General features: G+C 39.7%; 1 protein-coding gene across 5 annotated transcripts in view; it reads left to right on the plus strand.

Annotated features, from left to right (window-relative positions):
• The window catches only part of SPRR2G (small proline rich protein 2G), a 36456-nt gene extending 17721 nt beyond the window's left edge, over nucleotides 1-18735 (plus strand). For 3 of the 5 annotated variants that reach the window (XM_054527703.1, XM_063727548.1, XM_054527722.1), the window contains one exon: nucleotides 18190-18735. In XM_054527703.1, the coding sequence (XP_054383678.1) occupies nucleotides 18211-18432 (222 nt within the window). In that variant the 5' untranslated portion in view covers nucleotides 18190-18210 and the 3' untranslated portion in view covers nucleotides 18433-18735. The remainder of the gene's footprint in view (nucleotides 1-18189) is intronic. The other 2 variants (XR_008512202.1, XR_008512199.2) reach the window with 1 other exon arrangement.

An 18735-nucleotide genomic window follows, 5' to 3' on the forward strand; every position in this document is an offset into this window, starting at 1 on the left:
TCATGCCCCTGGGTCCCATGTTCAAAAAATGGCAGTGTTAACATGATGGAAGGCTGAAGTTTTCAGCCTTCTGACATTAAAAGGTGAAGTGGAGGACATGAAAGTCATCACTGTGCATCCTCTGTTGACTGGCCAGAACCACTTTGTGGTTGGTGGCTTTTTTTTTTTTTTTTTTTTTTTTGAGATGGAGTCTGGCTCTGTTGCCAGGCTGGAGTGCAGTGGCATGATCTCAGCGCACTGCAACCTCTGCCTCCCCGGTTCAAGGGATTCTCTTGCCTCAGCCTCTTGAGTGGCTGGGACTACAGGTGCGCGCCACCATGCCCAACTAATTTTTTTGTATTTTTAGTAGAGACGGGGTTTCACCATGTTGGCCAAGATGGTCTCGATCTCCTGACCTCGTGATCCACCCACCTCAGCCTCTCAAAGTGCTGGAATTACTGGCATGAGCTACCATGCCCCCGGCTGGTAGGTGGCCTTTTATTAGGAAGGAATGTTGGTCCACTGTTGTGTTCAAAGGCAAAAGGGAGGAGTAGTCACAAGGTTGGTTGAAATCATTGGAGAGCAAATCTTTCAAAAGGGCTGGTTGCTGTTTAACCCTGAGGGAAGAAAGCCTAAAGGCGGTTAGTGAGGAAGGGAGTATAACAAGGCACCTCCAACGTCTCATTCTGTAATGCTAGGAACTCAGTTTTAAGGTTTCTCTGGGGCCCCCTTGGCCAAGAGTGGGTCCACTTAGTTGGGAGCCTTAGGACTTTATTTTTGTTTCTCAAGGCTGATTTATTTGATGATCTAACATGCCAAATTTTATATCTTAAACACACACACACACACACACACACACGAGTACACAGTCAGGATGACAGTTGGGACTGGCATCCAGATAGGGTGCTCTCATAGCCTATGCTCTTCTGATTCGAATTGCACATTGACCAAGAATTCCCTGTTGTCCAAATCTGCATCTTCCTTCCCAGGTTTTATCTGATTTCGTTTGGTACTTATTTGGATTTTTCATTGCTGGGGGTATTTTAGCATACTTTTATGTTCTTTTCAATAGCTCTAAGAATGTATCAATGTCTTTCCACAGGATCATTCATATGTTTATGTAATTCCTTCAAAACTTCTTTGAAATTTAAGAATTTTAGATGAGATAATATAAAATGGCATCTAGTAATGTCCCAAGCAGATAATAAGGACTTAATAATTGGTAACTATTATGATTCTGCTATTTTGATAAAAATAATAACAGTCAAAACCAGATTGTTATAAATGCCAAAATATAGGTACAGAATTAGTGAGACTGTGAGGGAAATCAATTTCTGTGGGATTCACATCCATGTCTTTCTTGCTGTAAAACTGAAGCTCTGTGCTGTGTTGAGCTCCTGATGTACTTCTATGTGATGTAAGATACAGTGGAAGTTCTATCAAGATACAACTGAAGTGGAGCTTTGAAAGATCAATTCCCAGACTAAGTTAAATACCCATGTAGGAGAGGCTCATAAACACTCAAATCTTCTTCATTCTCAATGATTGAAACCTTTCATTCCCCTCTACTATAACCAGAACTAAAACTACAAGTGCAGAAGCCTCCCTGGTACAAGGCAGGGAAGAAAGCCAGTTCTCCCTGAGATTGTCCATGGAAAATCTCTGCCCAGACACAGAATACAAATGATTCTCTGGACCTGCCCTATCAACCCACCCAGTATATAGGTACAAAGAAAGAGGCCGGGCAGAGAAGGAGCTGGGAATTGTGTCATGTGAGGCACTAGGGATGCCTTATGCAAAAGAGAAGTCTTGGGTGAGTAAGAGCATTAGCTGCACCATCCAAACAGCTGAGCCTTGAATACAAAGCAGAATTGGCACCTGTGGAGTTTACGGTCAGAGGTTCAGCCTGATTCCAGCACAGTACAAGAAAGACACTCCTGAGTTGACCCCAAGGCTGTCACTGCTATTGGTGGGGCCATGAAGCCTGTGCCTCACAGTCACACTGGCCCCCAAAGTAAGAGTTTAGTTTTTCATCTTCAAAGAAGGTTTTATACACTATCACTGACACACCACCAGGACTGAAATAAGGCATTGCTTATCACCTGTAGAACTCTGATTTCCTTCCAAAGCCACACTTCCAGGACTCTATTATATATTATTTTGTCTTAGACTTTTCATTATTTCTGCCACTTCCCCACGAGAATACATGCTGTGTTCTCAAGCCATTTTATATATGTTCTCTTAACCTCTGGACCAAAGGAGTTCTGGGAGAGGAGATAACATAACACTAGATTTGTATCCCAGCCTCATCCTCTTGCAGTTTTGTGTTAGAACAATGGTCCCTGAGTCTCTACTTGATGCCTCTGAGGAGCCAGACTTACATTATAAATTAGGAAAATGAAGTCAGAAAGGGCAGAAAAAGGATTCAAGTTCTGGAATCTGGGAAGTTCTGTCAGTGATAATCTAGCTGTGGGAAAGTTGTTGTGAAGTCAGTTATCTACTACTGGTTCAGTTTTATGCTCTGTAGTAAGCTTCCTCTGTGCTTGAATCAATGAATTCTCTTTGATTTTTTTTTAACTTAGAATATCCTATTTATTGTATTAGTTAAATATCTATCAATATTTAGAATCACCTATATTTTGATCAATCAACTGCTCCATCCATCCATCCATCCATCCATCCCTCCCTCTCTCCCTCCCTCCCTCCATCCATCCATCCATCCACATTTGCTTTCTAAATCCTACCTTGAAAGCCGCCTGGGTGCAAATGTTCTGGATCTGATTTTCAGACTCAATGGGAGTCTATCTCCTGCCAGGTAGAACCATCTCATTCATCATCCTCTTTTAGTTGCTCCTTTTCTCAGAGGACCTAAGTTACTTTTATCTTTGATCAACTTGATGGATGGAAACAAAAATAATTTCCCAAAAGTTTGCACCAGGGAGAGGTGAGAAGTGTGTAGGGAGAAATGAGAAGTGTGTAGAAGTTATCCTGTTATCCTGCTACTTTCCATCTCTAGCCTGAGGGGAGTTTATAGGTTCCTTAAACATACAGCCGGTACTCCATGTCTGTGGGTTCCACATTTGTGGATTCAACCAACTGTGGGTCAAATGTATTCAGAAAAAAATTCCACAAAGTTACAAAAAGCAAAACTTGAATTTGCAGTGTGCAGAGTTCTATGTTGAACCCACCCCACACAATGAAGTGATGTTTAGGAATTGTACTAGGTATTACAAGTAATCTAAAGATGATTTAAATTATACCAGAGGATGTATATAGGTTATATACAAACACTATCTGATTTTATATAAGGGACTTGAGCATCTGTGAATTTTGGTATCTATGGGAGGGTCCTGGAACCAATCTCCCATGGATACTGAGGGATGACTGTATTTGGTACTCAAATTATTTTAAAATAACAGAGCCACTTACTTCCTTCTCCCGTCCCCTCTTCAGACTACTCTTTTGAGCTTCTGCCCACCCATCAGCATTGGATTAGAGATTCTGGACTAAGGGACTTTCTCCAGGGATAGTTGCTGGCGGACAAAACTTCCAGGAACACCCACTTTTCCCCTTTCTTGTACCTCTCTTCCTTGCCTCATGGTCCTGCCATTCATTGCTGAGCCAGCCCGTCAGTCAGTTAGAGACCTGTGCCTCTCCATGCCCAAGGGCACTTAAATAATCTCCATCATTGTTCTTTGGGTTGTGAATGATTTTGTCCATTAAGTTTTGTTTGCCAAATAACATTTTCTGTTAGTTTAAAATCATATAAAACCTGTTACTTGAAAAACGCAGTTGAGAACAAAAATATTTCATAACTCAGTGTAAGATAAATTACATAAAAGATTGAACTAACTGTTAGTGAGTTTAGAAAGTTCTCTTTCTAATTGTATTGCTATTATTGATATTACTATATATTAGTATGAAATAGTATTGATACCATTTGGTGAGGATTGAGAAATATGAGGGTATTTTAGATGACTCAAAATCTTAGACTTTGGAGGACAGAATAGGTGATGTTGATATAGAGTTTTGGTCTTCCGGAAGAGCAGCAAGGTTATGAAGAATGGGATGGGTTTTGTTTTGGATACACTGTGCTCAAGAACTGTGATAATCTAGGTTGAAATGTTAACTGGCTGTTTAGGAATATCATTCCTATGGCCTACCAACAGGGCTGAGACACAGATGCAGTACACAGAAGGTACATGGATGGGGTGAAGACTTGGGAAAGGAGGAGAACAGTCAGAGGGACAAAGTGAGTAGGAAAGACTGAGCTGAGAACAGAATGCCAAGGTTAAGAGGATTGAGGGCTGCATTTTAGGCTCCAAAAAGAGGATGGGACACCTCTCTTGCTTTGAAACTTGCTTTGGAATTGATATACACTGCTCCCCAGCTAACATTTTGAAGATCTCTTACCCTTTTCTTATGTGTCCCCAAATATAGGAGCCCCAAATATAAATAGTCAAGTCTCTATCACCTATAATTCCAATTGCTATAGGTAGGCGTGTGATGTTTGGTAGGGCTAATATAGTGGAAAGCTGAGATGTTTAGAAAATCATGTGCCTTTGGCATAGATGGCCTTCTTTTTGGAATGTGTAGACAACCATATTTTATTTTATGAAACATAACCTCACCCATGAGATAATTTGTCTGCTGATCCCTCAGCTCCATTTTTATCAATCACATGTGCGCACAAAGTCACACTCAATCCATGCACAGTTCTAAAAATAATGCTTCCTTTCCAGTGCCACTTTTTCTGTGTTGTGATCATCGGGAAGCAAGTCTTGTCTGTCACAATACACCGTATAGTCTTCAAGATTAGGGTCATGAACAGCTCATATCTTCATCTTGTGCATTTTTAATGGTGTCTGCTATGTAGTAAAACGATTGAACGGATGCTTAAAAGCCAGTTTTGTTTCTACCATTATTATCACTGGACCTGCTAATCATGAGAGAAGATTCTTTATTGTCATTTTAGGCATTAGAACTAATGTTTATTTACTTGTTTGATAATATTTGTTTGACCCCAATTATGTACCATGCCCTGTCATAGGCACTGGGGACCCAAGATTGAGTAAGGCACTATCTCTGCCCTAAGGGGCTCATACTATCTTGTATAAAATGTAAAGACACATAGAAAATTAAAATATTATGTTGGCAAGTGCAATGATAAAGATGCACAGATTGGCTGTGGTTGGGAGAGGATTCCTGGAAGACATAACATCTGATATGAGCTGGAAGTCTGAGGTGGTCAGGCCATGGAGTTTGAGGTTCCCAGTCCATGATGTGTCCTGCTTTAGGACCCTGCGGCCCCTCACTTTCTCTCTGGTCACCAAGCAATTCTAAGGCCAGGGTCTTGGGCCTGCACCATTTCAGTGGGCTAATTTAACTGTGATTCTGTCTGTTTCCCCAGCCTTGACACACTAACTTGCTGTTTAATTGTGGGACCCATAGCAGTAATGGAGCCTCCAGGATGTCCTGGCTCAGGCACAGCAGAAGGACAGAATCTTTGGGTTACTCTAGGTAGCTCTCTGCTCCGTTCAACAGAGGACATGCATTCCTGAAAACGATTGGTATTCACCATGGACTGTTATGCAGCCATAAAACAGAATGAGGTCATGTGCTTTGCCGGAACATGGATGGAGCTATGGGCCATTATCCTTAGCAGAGTAATACAGGAACAGAAAACCAAATACCACATGTTCTCACTTATAAGTGAGAGCTAAATGATGAGAACACATGGACACATAGAGGGGAACAACACACACTGGGGCCTATCAGAGGGAGGAGGTGGGGAGGAGAGAGACGATCAGGAAAAATAACTAATTGGTACTAGGCTTAATATCTGGGTGATGAAATAATCTGTACAACAAACCCCCATGACACAAGTTTACCTATATAACAAAACTGCACATGTACCCTTGAAGTTAAAATAAAAGTTAAACAACAACAACCACCACCACCACCACCACCACCACCACCACCAAAAAGCCCCTGTTGGTATCATGGAGTCTGTTGAAATGCAGTTTTCTGTCTTCTAATTTTATGAAGGAGATTTTAGACATTGTCAATTTAGAAAGGTCAATTACCATTATTTGAAACCTATTTTCTTTTTGATGTGAAGATTCTCAAAGTCTGCATATTACCTGAGGTTATATTTCTAATTCTAGAGTAGTCTTTGTAATTTCTGTCCATCTGATTTCTAAGATTATTCACAGTTTATATATGGTCATTCTCATTTCTTTGCTCCAGAGTTCCAACAGACCAGCTAATGGCAGGCTGGGTCTCTTAGGTGAGTCCTAGGGTAATGATTTAATGCAAGTTATAGATGAAACTTACATGAAAATCACAGGCAATGAAATAAAAAAGTAGACAAGTGGGGCTGCATCAAATTAAAAACCTCTTGACAGCAAATGAAAGAATCAACAGAGTGAAAAGTCATCATACAGAATGAGAGAAAATATTTGCAAACCATACATGTGATAGGGGGTTGATATCCAAAATATACAAGGAACTCAAACAACTCAAAGGCAAGAAAACAAATAACCTAATTAAAAACTGGGCAAAGTACCTGAATAGACATTTCTCCAATGAAGAAATACAAATGGCCAACATGTATATGAAAAAATGCTCAATATCAGTAATCACCAGGAAAATGAAGAGCAAAAACCACAATGAGATGTGACTTCATATGTGTTAGGATGACTACTATTATTGTTATTATTTTTTATTATACTTTAAGTTTTAGGGTACGTGTGCACAACGTGCAGGTTTGTTACATATGTATACATGTGCCATGTTGGTGTGCGGCACCCATTAACTCTTCATTTAACATTAGGTATATCTCCTAATGCTATCCCTCCCCCAACCCCACAACAGGCCCGGGTGTGTGATGTTCCCCTTCCTGTGTCCTTGTGTTCTCATTGTTCAATTCCCACCTATGAGTGAGAACATGCAGTGTTTGGTTTTTTGTCCTTGCAATAGTTTGCTGAGAATGATGATTTCCAGCTTCATCCCATCCATGTCCCTACAAAGGACATGGACTCATCATTTTTTATGGCTGCATAGTATTCCATGGTGTATATGTGCCACATTTTCTTAATCCAGTCTATCATTGTTGGACATCTGGGTTGGTTCCAAGTCTTTGCTATTGTGAATAGTGCCGCAATAAACATACGTGTGCATGTATCTTTATAGCAGCATGATTTATAGTCCTTTGGGTATATACCCAGTAATGGGATGGCTGGGTCAAATGGTATTTCTAGTTCTAGATCCCTGAGGAATCGCCACACTGACTTCCACAATGGTTGAACTAGTTTATAGTCCCACCAACAGTGTAAAAGTGTTCCTATTTCTCCACATCCTCTCCAGCACCTGTTGTTTCCTGACTTCCCAAAAAACAAAGGATAACAAGTGTTAATGAGGCTGTGGAGAAATTGGAACACTTACGCACTGTTGGCGTGAATGAAGAATTGTGCAGCTACTATGGAAAACAGTATGCAGTTTCCTCAAAAAATTAAAAATAATTCAGTAATTCCATTTATGGAGATATATCTAAAATAATGGAAATCAAGATCTCTAAGAGACAGTTGCATTCTCATGTTCATTGCAGCATTATTCACAATAGCCAAGATATGGAAACAATCTAAATGTCTATGAGCAGATGAATGAATTGAAAAATTGTGGCGTATATATGCAATGTAATATTACTGAACCTTAGAAAAGAAGGAAACCCTGTCATTTGCAAAAACATGTTTGATCCTTGATGATATTATGCTAAGTGAAATAAGCCAGTCATGTAAAAGGAAAAATACTGTATGATTCTACTATGTGAAGTTTCTAAAACATCCAGACCTATGGAAGCAGAGAAAAGAATGGTGGTTGCCAGGGTCTGGGGTAGAAGGAAATAGAAAATTTGTTTTTCAGTGGGTATAAAGTTTCAGTTGTATAAGATAAATTCTAGAGACCTGCTGTGCAATGTAATACCTATGGTTAACAATATAGTTGATATGGTTTGGCTCTGTGTACCCACCCAAATCTCATTTCAAACTGTAATCACCACATTTCAAGGGAGGGACCTGCTGGGAGGTGATTGGATCACGGAGGCAATTTCCCCCATGCTGTTCTTGTGGTAGTGTGCGAGTTCTTATGAGATCTAATGGCTTAAAAGTGTTTGGCAGTTCCCCCCAACCTCTCTGTCTCTCCTGTCACTATGTAAGACACGCCTTGCTTCCCCTTGCCTTCTGCCATGATTGTAAGTTTCCTGAGGCCTCCCCAGCCATGCAAAACTGTGAGTTAATTAAACCTGCTTTCTTTTTACCCAGTTGCAGGTAGTATCTTTATAGCAGTGTAAGAACAAACTAATACAGACAATTGGTACCAGCAGAATGGGTACTGCTATAAAGATAACTAAAAATGTGAAAGTGACCTTAGAAGTGGGTAATGGGCAGATATTGTAACAGTTTGGAGGGCTCAGAAGAAGACAGGAAGATGTGGGAAAATTTGGAACTTCCTAGAGACTTGCTGAACGGTTTTAACCAAAATGCTGATAGTGATATGGACAATGAAGTCCAGGCTGAGTTGTTCTCAGATGGAGGTGAGGAATTTATCGGGAACTGGAGTAAAGGTCACTGCTGCTATGCTTTATTTAGCAAAGAGACTGGTGACATTTTGCCTCTGCCCTGGAGATGTGTGGTGCTCTGAACTTGAAAGAGATGATTTAGAGTGTTTGGCAGAAGAGATTTCTGAGCAGCAAAGAATTCAAGAGGTGACCTGGTTGTTTCTGAAAGCATACCGTCACATACATTCACAAAGATATGATTTGAAATTCAAACTTAGGTTTTGCATAAGTAACCAGGAAAGGAATGTTAATCACCAAGACAATGGATAAATGTCTCCAGAGTATTTCAGAGATCTTCGTGGCAGCCACTCCCATCATAGGCACAGAAGCCTAGAAGGGAAAAATTGTTTCGTGGGCCAGGCCCAGGGCCCCACTGCTCAGTGCAGCCTTGGGACTTGGTACCCTGTGTCCCAGCCATCCAGATTGAGCCATGGCTAAAACAGGCCAAAGTACAGCCCTGGCCATGGCTTCCTGCAAAGGGTGCAAGTCTGAAGCCTTGGCAGCTTCCATATGGTTTTGGGTCTGTGGGCATGCAGAAGACAAGAGTCAAACTTTGGGAACCTCTGCCTAGATTTCAGAGGATGTATCGAAATGCCTGAGTGTCCAGGCAGAAGTCTGCTGCAGGGATGGAGCCTTCATGGAGAACCTGTTCTAGGGCAATGCAGAATGGAAAAGTGGGGTTGGAGCCCCCACACAGTGTCCCAACGGGGGCACTGCCTAGTGGAGCTGTAAGAAGAGGGCCACTGTCCTTCAGACCTCAGAAAGGTAGATCCACTGACAGCTTGCGCCGTGCACCTGGGAAGGCTGCAGGCACTCAATGCCAGCTCAAGAAAGCAGCTGCAGGGGCTGTACTGTATAGAGCCACAGGGGCGGAGCTGCCAAAGACCATGGAAGCTCACCCCTTGCATCAGCATGCCTTGGATGTGAGACATGGAGTCAAAAGGGGATTTTGAAGCTTTAAGATTTAATGACTGTCCAGCTAGGTTTCAGACTTGCATGGGACCTGTGGCTCCTTTGTTTTGGCCAATTTCTCCCATTTGGAATGGGAACATTTACCAAATGCCTGTACCCCCATTGTATCTTGGAAGCAACTAACTTGTTTTTGATTTTACAGGCTCATAGGTGGAAGAAATTTGCCTTGTCTCAGATGAGACTTTGGACTTGGACTTTTGAGTTAATGCTGAAATGAGTTAAGACTTTGGGGGACTGTTGGGAAGGTGTGACTGTTTTTGAAATGTGAAAAGGACATGAGATTTGGGAGGGTCCAGGGGCAGAATAATATGGTTTATCTCTGTGTACCCACCCAAATCTCATCTCGAATTGCAATCCCACATGTTGAGGGAGGGACCTGTTGGGAGGTAATTGGATCATGGGGCCGTCTTATGAGATCTGATTGTTTAAAAGTGTTTGGCAGCCCCCCTCCCACCCCTCTCTCTGTCTCCTGCCACCATGTAAGACATACCTTGCTTCCTCTTCACCCTCTGCCATGATTGTAAGTGTGGCCCCCCTCCAGCCATGGGGAACTGTGAGTCAGTTAAACCTGTTTTCTTTATTAATTACCCAGTCCCAGGTAGTATCCTTGTAAGCAGTGTGAGAACGGACTAATGGTATTGTGCACTTTAAAATATAAGAGGATAGATTTCACATTAAGCGTTCTTACCCAAACTCAAACCAAACCAAACCAAACAAACCAACCCATAATAACACAACAACAAAAAACCCATGGGGAAATTTTTAGAGGTGATGGATATGCTTAGTGTCTTGATTGTGGTGATGATATCATGGGTATATGCATATGTCTAGATTCATCCAGATGTCTACATTAAATGTGCATGAGTTTTTGTATATCAATTATACCTCAATAAAAGCAATAAAAAAGAGTATTATAATCTCCCTTGGACCCATCACCTAGCTTATAAAATTATCAACAATTTGTTATTCTTGACTTCATCTACTCTCCCACACTTTGTTCTTTTTATCACTGAACTATTTTACAGTTCCAAATATCATATAATTTCACCTATAAATTTATCAGTATGTGTTTTTAACAGATATCTTAAAATAGCCACAAGATGATCATCACACTTAACAAAATTAATGATTATTCTACATGTAATATAAAAAAGATATATATGAAATTTGTACCTTAAGTTCTAAAAGCTGAGCAATAATTCACAAAATACAGATAATCCCCAACTTATGCTAGTTTTCCTTACAATATTTTTGATTTTATGATGGTGCCAAAGTACTATGCATTCAGTAGAAAGTGGTGTGATATTCTTGGGTGATGCTGGGCAGTGGCAGTAAGTCCCAGCTCCTCAATTTACCATGTGGTTTACCCTGTAAATTGAGGAGATCTGTACATTTTGAATAAAGCCGAACAATCTTGTTCTGACCTTATGCACAGGGTGACATTCAGAAGAAATATTAGTCTGAGTTCTAAAAAGGAAACATAATTGAAAATCAATTTAAATACTGATGTTTACTTAACAAATGGCAAACTGGAATTATATTGCCACAAAATAACTTAAAATCCTCTTTACCTCTCTCCCCAAATTTGTACTCAATTTTGCATGGTAGCTACCCTTACCTTCTGTTTTGCCTTTTCTGTCCTTTTTAGTATGACTCTGTCTAGGCTTTCTGGTATTATTTTAGTCCTCTCCTTTATCCATTATCTGGTTCAATACAACAAAACAAACTTCTCTACCAATCAGCAGTGGGCAGTGAATGGTGAGGGTGAGGGAGGATAGAGAAAACAGCGTGTATTTCAATGTACTGCTCTTACCAAATGTTATAGAAATAATATTTAATATTCTACTACCTCTGTCACAGGAGACATGAACTAAAGAAACTCTGCAATGTCAGCGTCTTAAAATTCTTTAGACAATTCTTTTTGTCATCCATTGGCAAGATACATGGTGTTTACAAAGTTATTCAGCAATCACATGCATTGGGACAAATTGTCATGGAGTATCCAAATATAGGAGCCCCAAATCTAAATAGTCATGGCTCTATTATCTGTAATTCCAATTGCTATAGGTAGGTGTGTGGATTTTGGCAGGGCTAATGTAGTGGAAAGATGAGATGTCTGGAAAATCATGAAATCACATAGTAATTCAATAGAATATTAAATGTTATTTTTTTCTAGTCACAGAGGTAATAGCAAATTCTTTCCCCCAGAACTCACAAGATTGTTGTGACACTCATGTAAGGCAACAAAATTTAGAAACTGAAATCATTATTTTTTTTTAACAACTATTTATTTAGCACATACTGTGTTTCAGGTATTGGATCATGTCCTGAGTGTAGAAAGTGAAGTTGCAGTCCGACTACTCAAAGTGCTTGCAAGCTCAAGGGAAAAGGATATGAGTGGGAAATCCGCTTAATGCAGATGGGTTGCACTAAACACTTAATGCAAAGCTCAGAGTGTTTTATGGGACTCTTAGGTAGGGGCACCTGCCCTAATAGGAGGGATCCAGGAAGGCTTTTCATTGAAGTGATGGCTTTTAGAGAATTGTGTAGACATTAACCCGGTAAAACAATAACAATATGGCATATTACAGGTTAGTAAATAAATTCACTGAGGATAGAAAAATCTGGTATGTGAGCAAAATTACAGAGTTTGATACATGACAGCACACAGTTCAAAAAGTGGAGTAATAAGGAATGAGGCTAGAGGTGAAGGAAGGGCTATGTAATGGACCTAGAACTTGCTCTTGTAAGTTAAAGTATTTTAAGCATGCAAGTGATGTAGTCAGATTTTACTTTTTAATGTATCACTCTTATGGCAATGGAAAGATGGATTTAAATCAAAGAAGATAGAGGAAGAGAGCTATATTAGGAAGCTATGGTAATAATCGAGCAAGAGATGAGGAGGCCCTGAACTAGGGCATGGCAGTCAGCATAGAAGGAGAGAGATGGATTCCAGAGATACTTAGGCTGTTGAACTGTCAGGATGAGGAGTTTAGATAAGTAGCATGTGGTAGAAGGGAAAATGTCAAGGTAACTCAAGTAGCTGGGTGATTATTGGTGTACAGGATAGAGAATACTGGAGGTTCAAATGGTTTGTGGGAAAGATGATCAGTTTGTTGGTACTTGAGGTTATCTGGACAGGCATATCTAGAGGGCAAGGGGATATTTAAGTTTGAAGTGAGTTCTGGAGTGCAAATGTAGATGAGTGAGTTAGTAGATTTGTGATGACTGAAACCATAGGAATCATTGATATTGTAACTAGAGAATGCATAGGATGGTAAGATCCATGGAATGAGCACCAGAGGACTCCATTTGGCATTTAGAAGAAGAGGTTCAGATCAAGGAGGAGAAAGATTAAGCACAGGAGTTGGAGAATATTAAGTGGGTATTATGAAAACCAGTAAGCAAAGACTTTAGAGATATATTGGCACTGTGACATGTAGCAGAGAAGTCTAGGAAGATAAAAACGGAGAATGACTCAGTTTATCTGACAGAAAGCTTGGAATAATTTCAGTAGATGGTGGGCTAAATCCAGACTGCCATGGGTTGAGGGGTTAGTGAGATGTGGGACAGAAGAGACAGCAGTTGTAGATGACTCATTTGACAAACCTCTAGCTAGACTAATGAAGAAAAAAGGAGAGAAGATTCAAATTAATAAAGTCAAATATGAAAGAGGAGATATGAAAACTGATGCCATGGATATAAAAAAGATCCTAAGAGACTGCTTATGAACAACTATATAGCAATAAATTGGATAACCTAGAAGAAATTGACAAATTACTAGAAACATGCAACCTACTGAGACTGAATCATGAAGAAATAGAAAATCTGGACAGACCAATAACGAGTAAGGAGATTAAATCAGCAATATAAATACTGTGATCAAAGAAAAATTCAGGACCACATGGCTACAGTAGTAAACTCTACCAAACATTTAAAGAACTAATGTATTAATAAATTATTATTAAACTTTTCCAAAAATTGAGGAGAGACCACTTCCAAATTCATTGTATGAGGATGGCATTACCCTGATACCAAAGCCAGATAAGAACATTATAAAAAAATTACAGGCCAACATCCCTAATGAATATAGAAGCAAAAATATTCAACAAAATACTAGCATACCTAGTAGTCCATTAAAAGAATAATGCAGCATGATCAAGTGGGATTTATCCCTGAGATGGATGGTTCAATAAATTTCCTTCTTTCCTAAAAAAAAAAAGATGGTTCAATGTAGGCAAATCAATAAATGTGACACACTACATAAACAGAATAAAGGATACAAATTGTATGATAATCTAAATAGAGGCAGATAAAGCTTTCCACAAAATACAACATCTTCCCCCCCCGCCTGTGTCCATGTGTTCTCATTGTTCAACTACCACCTATGAGTGAGAATATGCGGTGTTTGGTTTTTTTGTTCTTGCGATAGTTTACTGGGAACATCACACTTCGGGGACTGTTGTGGGGTGGGGGGAGGGGGGAGGGATAGCATTGGGAGATATACCTAATGCTAGATGACGAGTTGGTGGGTGCAGCGCACCAGCATGGCACATGTATACATATGTAACTTACCTGCACATTGCGCACATGTACCATAAAACCTAAAGTATAATAATAATAATAATAATAATAATAATAAAGAAAAAATAAATAAAGAAAAAAAAAGAAATAACAATCACAAAAAAAAAATACAACATCTTTTCATGATTAAAACACTCAATGAATTAGGTATAGAAGAAATGTATCTCAACGTAATAAAGGCCATATATGAGAAACCCACAACTAATATATTCGAGGGTGAAAAATTAAAAGCTTTTCCTCTAAGATCAGGAGCAAAGCAAGGACGCTCACTCTTGCCATCTCTGTTCATTTCTAATTCTATTATTTTTAAATTCTATATTCTCAAAAACTTAAAGGCATATTATGTAGTAGCAGCATATCTTTATTTATTAAAATAGAAATAATTTTATCGGGAGCTTAAAGAACTAGGCTATAAATGTTAAATCAAGTAAAATCAAATGGCCCTTGGGAAATGTCGTCATCTCTCTCTTTCCCCTTTCCTCTTCTTTCCACTCCCCTGTCTTCTACCCTCTCTACCTTCCTTCATTTCTTCATTTCTGGGACTCCCATAAAATAGCTTTGTCCTTCTTTTCAAAATCTTTAGGCAAATCAGGAATTTTGGGACCAGGTAATTCAGCCTCATAATTCCCAGCTTTCCATGGTTGTTTTACTAGGCTTACTATTTAATTTATTTTATTTGCACCTTACAAAAATGTCCGTCAGAGAAGTATTATTATTACCATTTCTCAATGAAGAAACTGAAAATTGCAGAAATGTTAAGAAAATTGCTCAAAGTTACACACCTAATTAGGACTTAACTCAATCATTGTGTTTATACAATGCCAGTTTGCTAACATAGTATTTACTCACAGATTTATTTCAATTTTAAAATATCTTTGAACATTTAAATATTTAAACATTTTGAATAAGCAAAAAATATACATGATACCAAAATTCAAAAGAGAAGAAAATGGTCATGCAGTGAAAAATTAGTCTCTCTCCCACTCCTATCCCCTAGATACTTAACTATTCTCCTGAGATAACCACGGTTACTAGTTTATAAGTAAATTCTAGCAAACCCTCATGTAGATACTATGTGAGTTTCAGAAGTTTAATTTGCACAGAGTGCTTCAAGTGCCCATTATTTGTGAAAAATGAGGATCATCTGTCCTTTAGCTATTTTCTCTCTATATAAAAAAATTGCCCTTTGTGAAGCTGGCAAACCTCATTAAGCATTCTTTTCTTAAAAGCCCAATCCTCCTTCAGTTTATCAAGCATAAATGATAACCCAAATAATTTATTGGTAAAAATAACTTTGGAATCTATTAGTAATTCATGAGGCAAAGAAAAGTAGGTCTAAAATTGTGTTGATAGAACTGTTGATAGAACTGTTTTAAGTCACGTAATCCTTAGCTAATTCTTCAGCATACATCAGCTATGGTTCCTAGGATTTCAACATGAGAAAGAACACTGTGAAAGTGCCTCACCCATCCCAGGAGCATCCCTGTTCCTTCTGGCATCCCTGAAGTGTGTCAGTTTCCTGATAGTAACTTAGATGACTAAATTGTTTGGTTTCAGAGTACTAGGGAGGGATAACTAGCCTCATGTTGTTCCTCTGAGATGCTGAGAAAGAATTTAATAGTAGGGCTCAACTCAAAGACATTCCTACCTCTTCAAATTCCCATGTTAGGTCCTCAGTTTTTTTTTGTTTCTCTACTGTACCAACCCAATCAAGTTTGAAACATTGCAGATACAGCACAGCATTCTTCTGGGTAAAGAGCACAAGGCATGAAATCTTCCCTCAGATAGTGAGAGGAGCTTTCTCAGGAAAACAAGGTGCCGACCCTGCAGGTGCTATGGTACCCATGCTGTCTAATTAGTAGTGACTATAGCTAGAAGAACGGGGGATGCAGAGAAAGGATCTTCACTAGATAGGCCTTACTCTAAACAATGCCATTCTTTATTTTCTTTTTTTGACATTTTTGAAATTATTGGTTAGTTGTGATTAGTTATTATTCTTATTTCTTCTACATTTTAGAGTTTATATTTCTTAGAAGACCCACTATGTAACGTGCATAATTTTAGGCCACTCTTTGAGTTTTTGTAGGAGACTTTTGTGGTAGGTATATTTTTTATTTCTGTTTTACAGCTGTGTAAACTGTGTTTCAAGGAGGTTAGGAAATATTTAATGCCACACAGTAGTGGTGGCTGTAGATGTATGCATAACCAAGGTACTCAAGTTTTCTCCAAGTTGGGACAGTGAGTAATACTAGCTGAAGTGTTAATATGGTTAAATAAGCTATACTAAGAAATTATCCGTGGGATCCGTGCCAGCTATATTTTACTTATTTAGGTAAAAATATCTATGAAGTAAATGGCAGGATAAATAGCTTTCCAGAACTTCATTCCTTGAATGTGCAAAGAAAGCCTGAAATCCTACTAAATGTCATTACAAAAGAGAGAGATTGTGAAGGAGCAAATGAATTAGCATGTAGGAGAAAAGCTTCCAAATGGATGCAGCACATACATTAAGTCAGTTTGGAAGAAAATGGGAGAAGATGAGTTTGGATTTCTAGTAGACCACAAGTCACTCATAGTCACAAGGGCCACAGAGATGACGTTAGTGTGTAAATCTGCAAATGTGAAGCTTTAAGGAGGGGCCCCAACATGACTCTAATGGCCTAGAAAACCAAGAGATGATGTTGCCTCGTTCAAGCCCATTAATACCATGTCAGAACACACCCAGGTTGGGGCTGTCAGCATCTAGGAACCTGATATATGATTTTGTCGCCCTGTTCAAGTCAATTAATTGTCAAGAAAAGCCTAAGGATCAATAGGCCATGATAAAAGGGGAAGTTAGTTATAAAGAAAAACTGCAGTTGAGGGTTAGGATATAGCCAGGCTGCAGGATCAGCACATACTGGTCTCTACTAAAGAGAACACAGCTGGATACCGGGCATGTGAAACTGAATGGGAGTAGTTTTACATACAGGATACTTTGGAAGCTGGGAAGTAGGAGAAGCACCATCTCTAATTATAGGAAAGCACCACAATTGTCAGACAATATGTCACATTCTACAATTGCCACTGGCATGAGGAACCTGAGATAATGTCCCAAGTGAATCACTGTGCACTTATCCTGCTGGGGAGGATCCTGGACTAGGAATTTTGTGATACCAGCGTGTATTACATGCAGGTGGTATTTTGGTTGGGAAATAAGCACATCATGCTAGTCCTGGGCTGTTCCCTGTGTAGGACTGCCTGCCCCTTATAAAAGGACTCTCCACCACACTGATGCTGTCTTCTTGCCATTCAGTTGTAGATCTTTGGAGACTCTGGTGAGTACAAATATTAGAAGCCTTTCTTGCACTTGGATGGTGTTAGGGTTTAACCTGGGGACAGAAATGCCTATTTATTTTAACCAATTTATCCTCATGGATAGGAAAAAGAAGATAATGAGGTCTTGAAGGTAAATTTTAGCTGGTATTTGGTAGATAAACATGAAGGTGATGAGGAACCTGGAGTCAAATATATAAAATCTTAAACTGAAGGAGAGTGAGAGACACAAGATGCTGTTCTGTCTTCTGCTTCACATCTATTCCAAATACATCTCTCTTGGAGTGCAATCTCCTTGGGTGACGGGTGCAAGTTTTTGCAATTCTCTTCAAAAACTCATGGCTCAGCACCACAGCCAGTTCATTAAAACTGGTAACTAGGGCCTCATGGAAGATAAGAGTACAGATTTGTTTGGTATTGGCTAGAATTTTAATATCTGAGTTTTTCTTCTTGAGATAGTGTTTGTATTCAGACAACACTTGTTGCTGTCTCATAGGCAATTTTATTTTCAGAAAACGGTAGAATGAGGGAACAGCCAGAAACACAGAAGAATTGAGGGTAAGAGGTCCTAAAAGTGAAGTGTGAAGAAGCTACACAAAGTCATAAAGACTGTATTAGGGATCAGAGTTGGTCCCTAGATACTGGAGATTTGATGTCCTAGCTAATTGCTCCACCAACAGGACTGTCTCTCTTATGAGCACTGTTGCTTGCGTATCTTTCAGATTATCTGAGACTGAGGAGAGATGTCTTACCAGCAGCAGCAGTGCAAGCAGCCCTGCCAGCCACCTCCTGTGTGCCCCACGCCAAAGTGCCCAGAGCCATGTCCACCCCCGAAGTGCCCTGAGCCTTACCTGCCTCCTCCTTGTCCACCTGAGCATTGCCCACCTCCACCATGCCAGGATAAATGCCCTCCTGTGCAACCATACCCACCCTGCCAGCAGAAGTATCCACCCAAGAGCAAGTAACATCACTAGAATTCATCAGGACCATGAAACAACAAGATCCAGTGGCTCTTCTTACTCCCAGGACTCCATCATCATCCCTTCAGCTGTAGTGGGAGGCTGCATCTTCCCTAACCTCTGCCTGGCTTGAGAGTTGACAGAGAAAAGGCTTAGTTTTGAAAACCGATATGTTGTTGGAAGATGAGCAGCCGGATCATCCCCTAATCTCGCTTTGCTGTCTGTGATGTAGATGGTGGTTCCTATCCTGAGAGCAAGTGTTTATTCTTTTGCTTCTTCCCAATAAAGCACGTTTCATGGTCAAGCCCA

Source organism: Pongo abelii, chromosome 1 (genome assembly GCF_028885655.2).
Source record: "Pongo abelii isolate AG06213 chromosome 1, NHGRI_mPonAbe1-v2.0_pri, whole genome shotgun sequence".
NCBI classification, from domain to species: Eukaryota; Metazoa; Chordata; class Mammalia; order Primates; family Hominidae; genus Pongo; species Pongo abelii.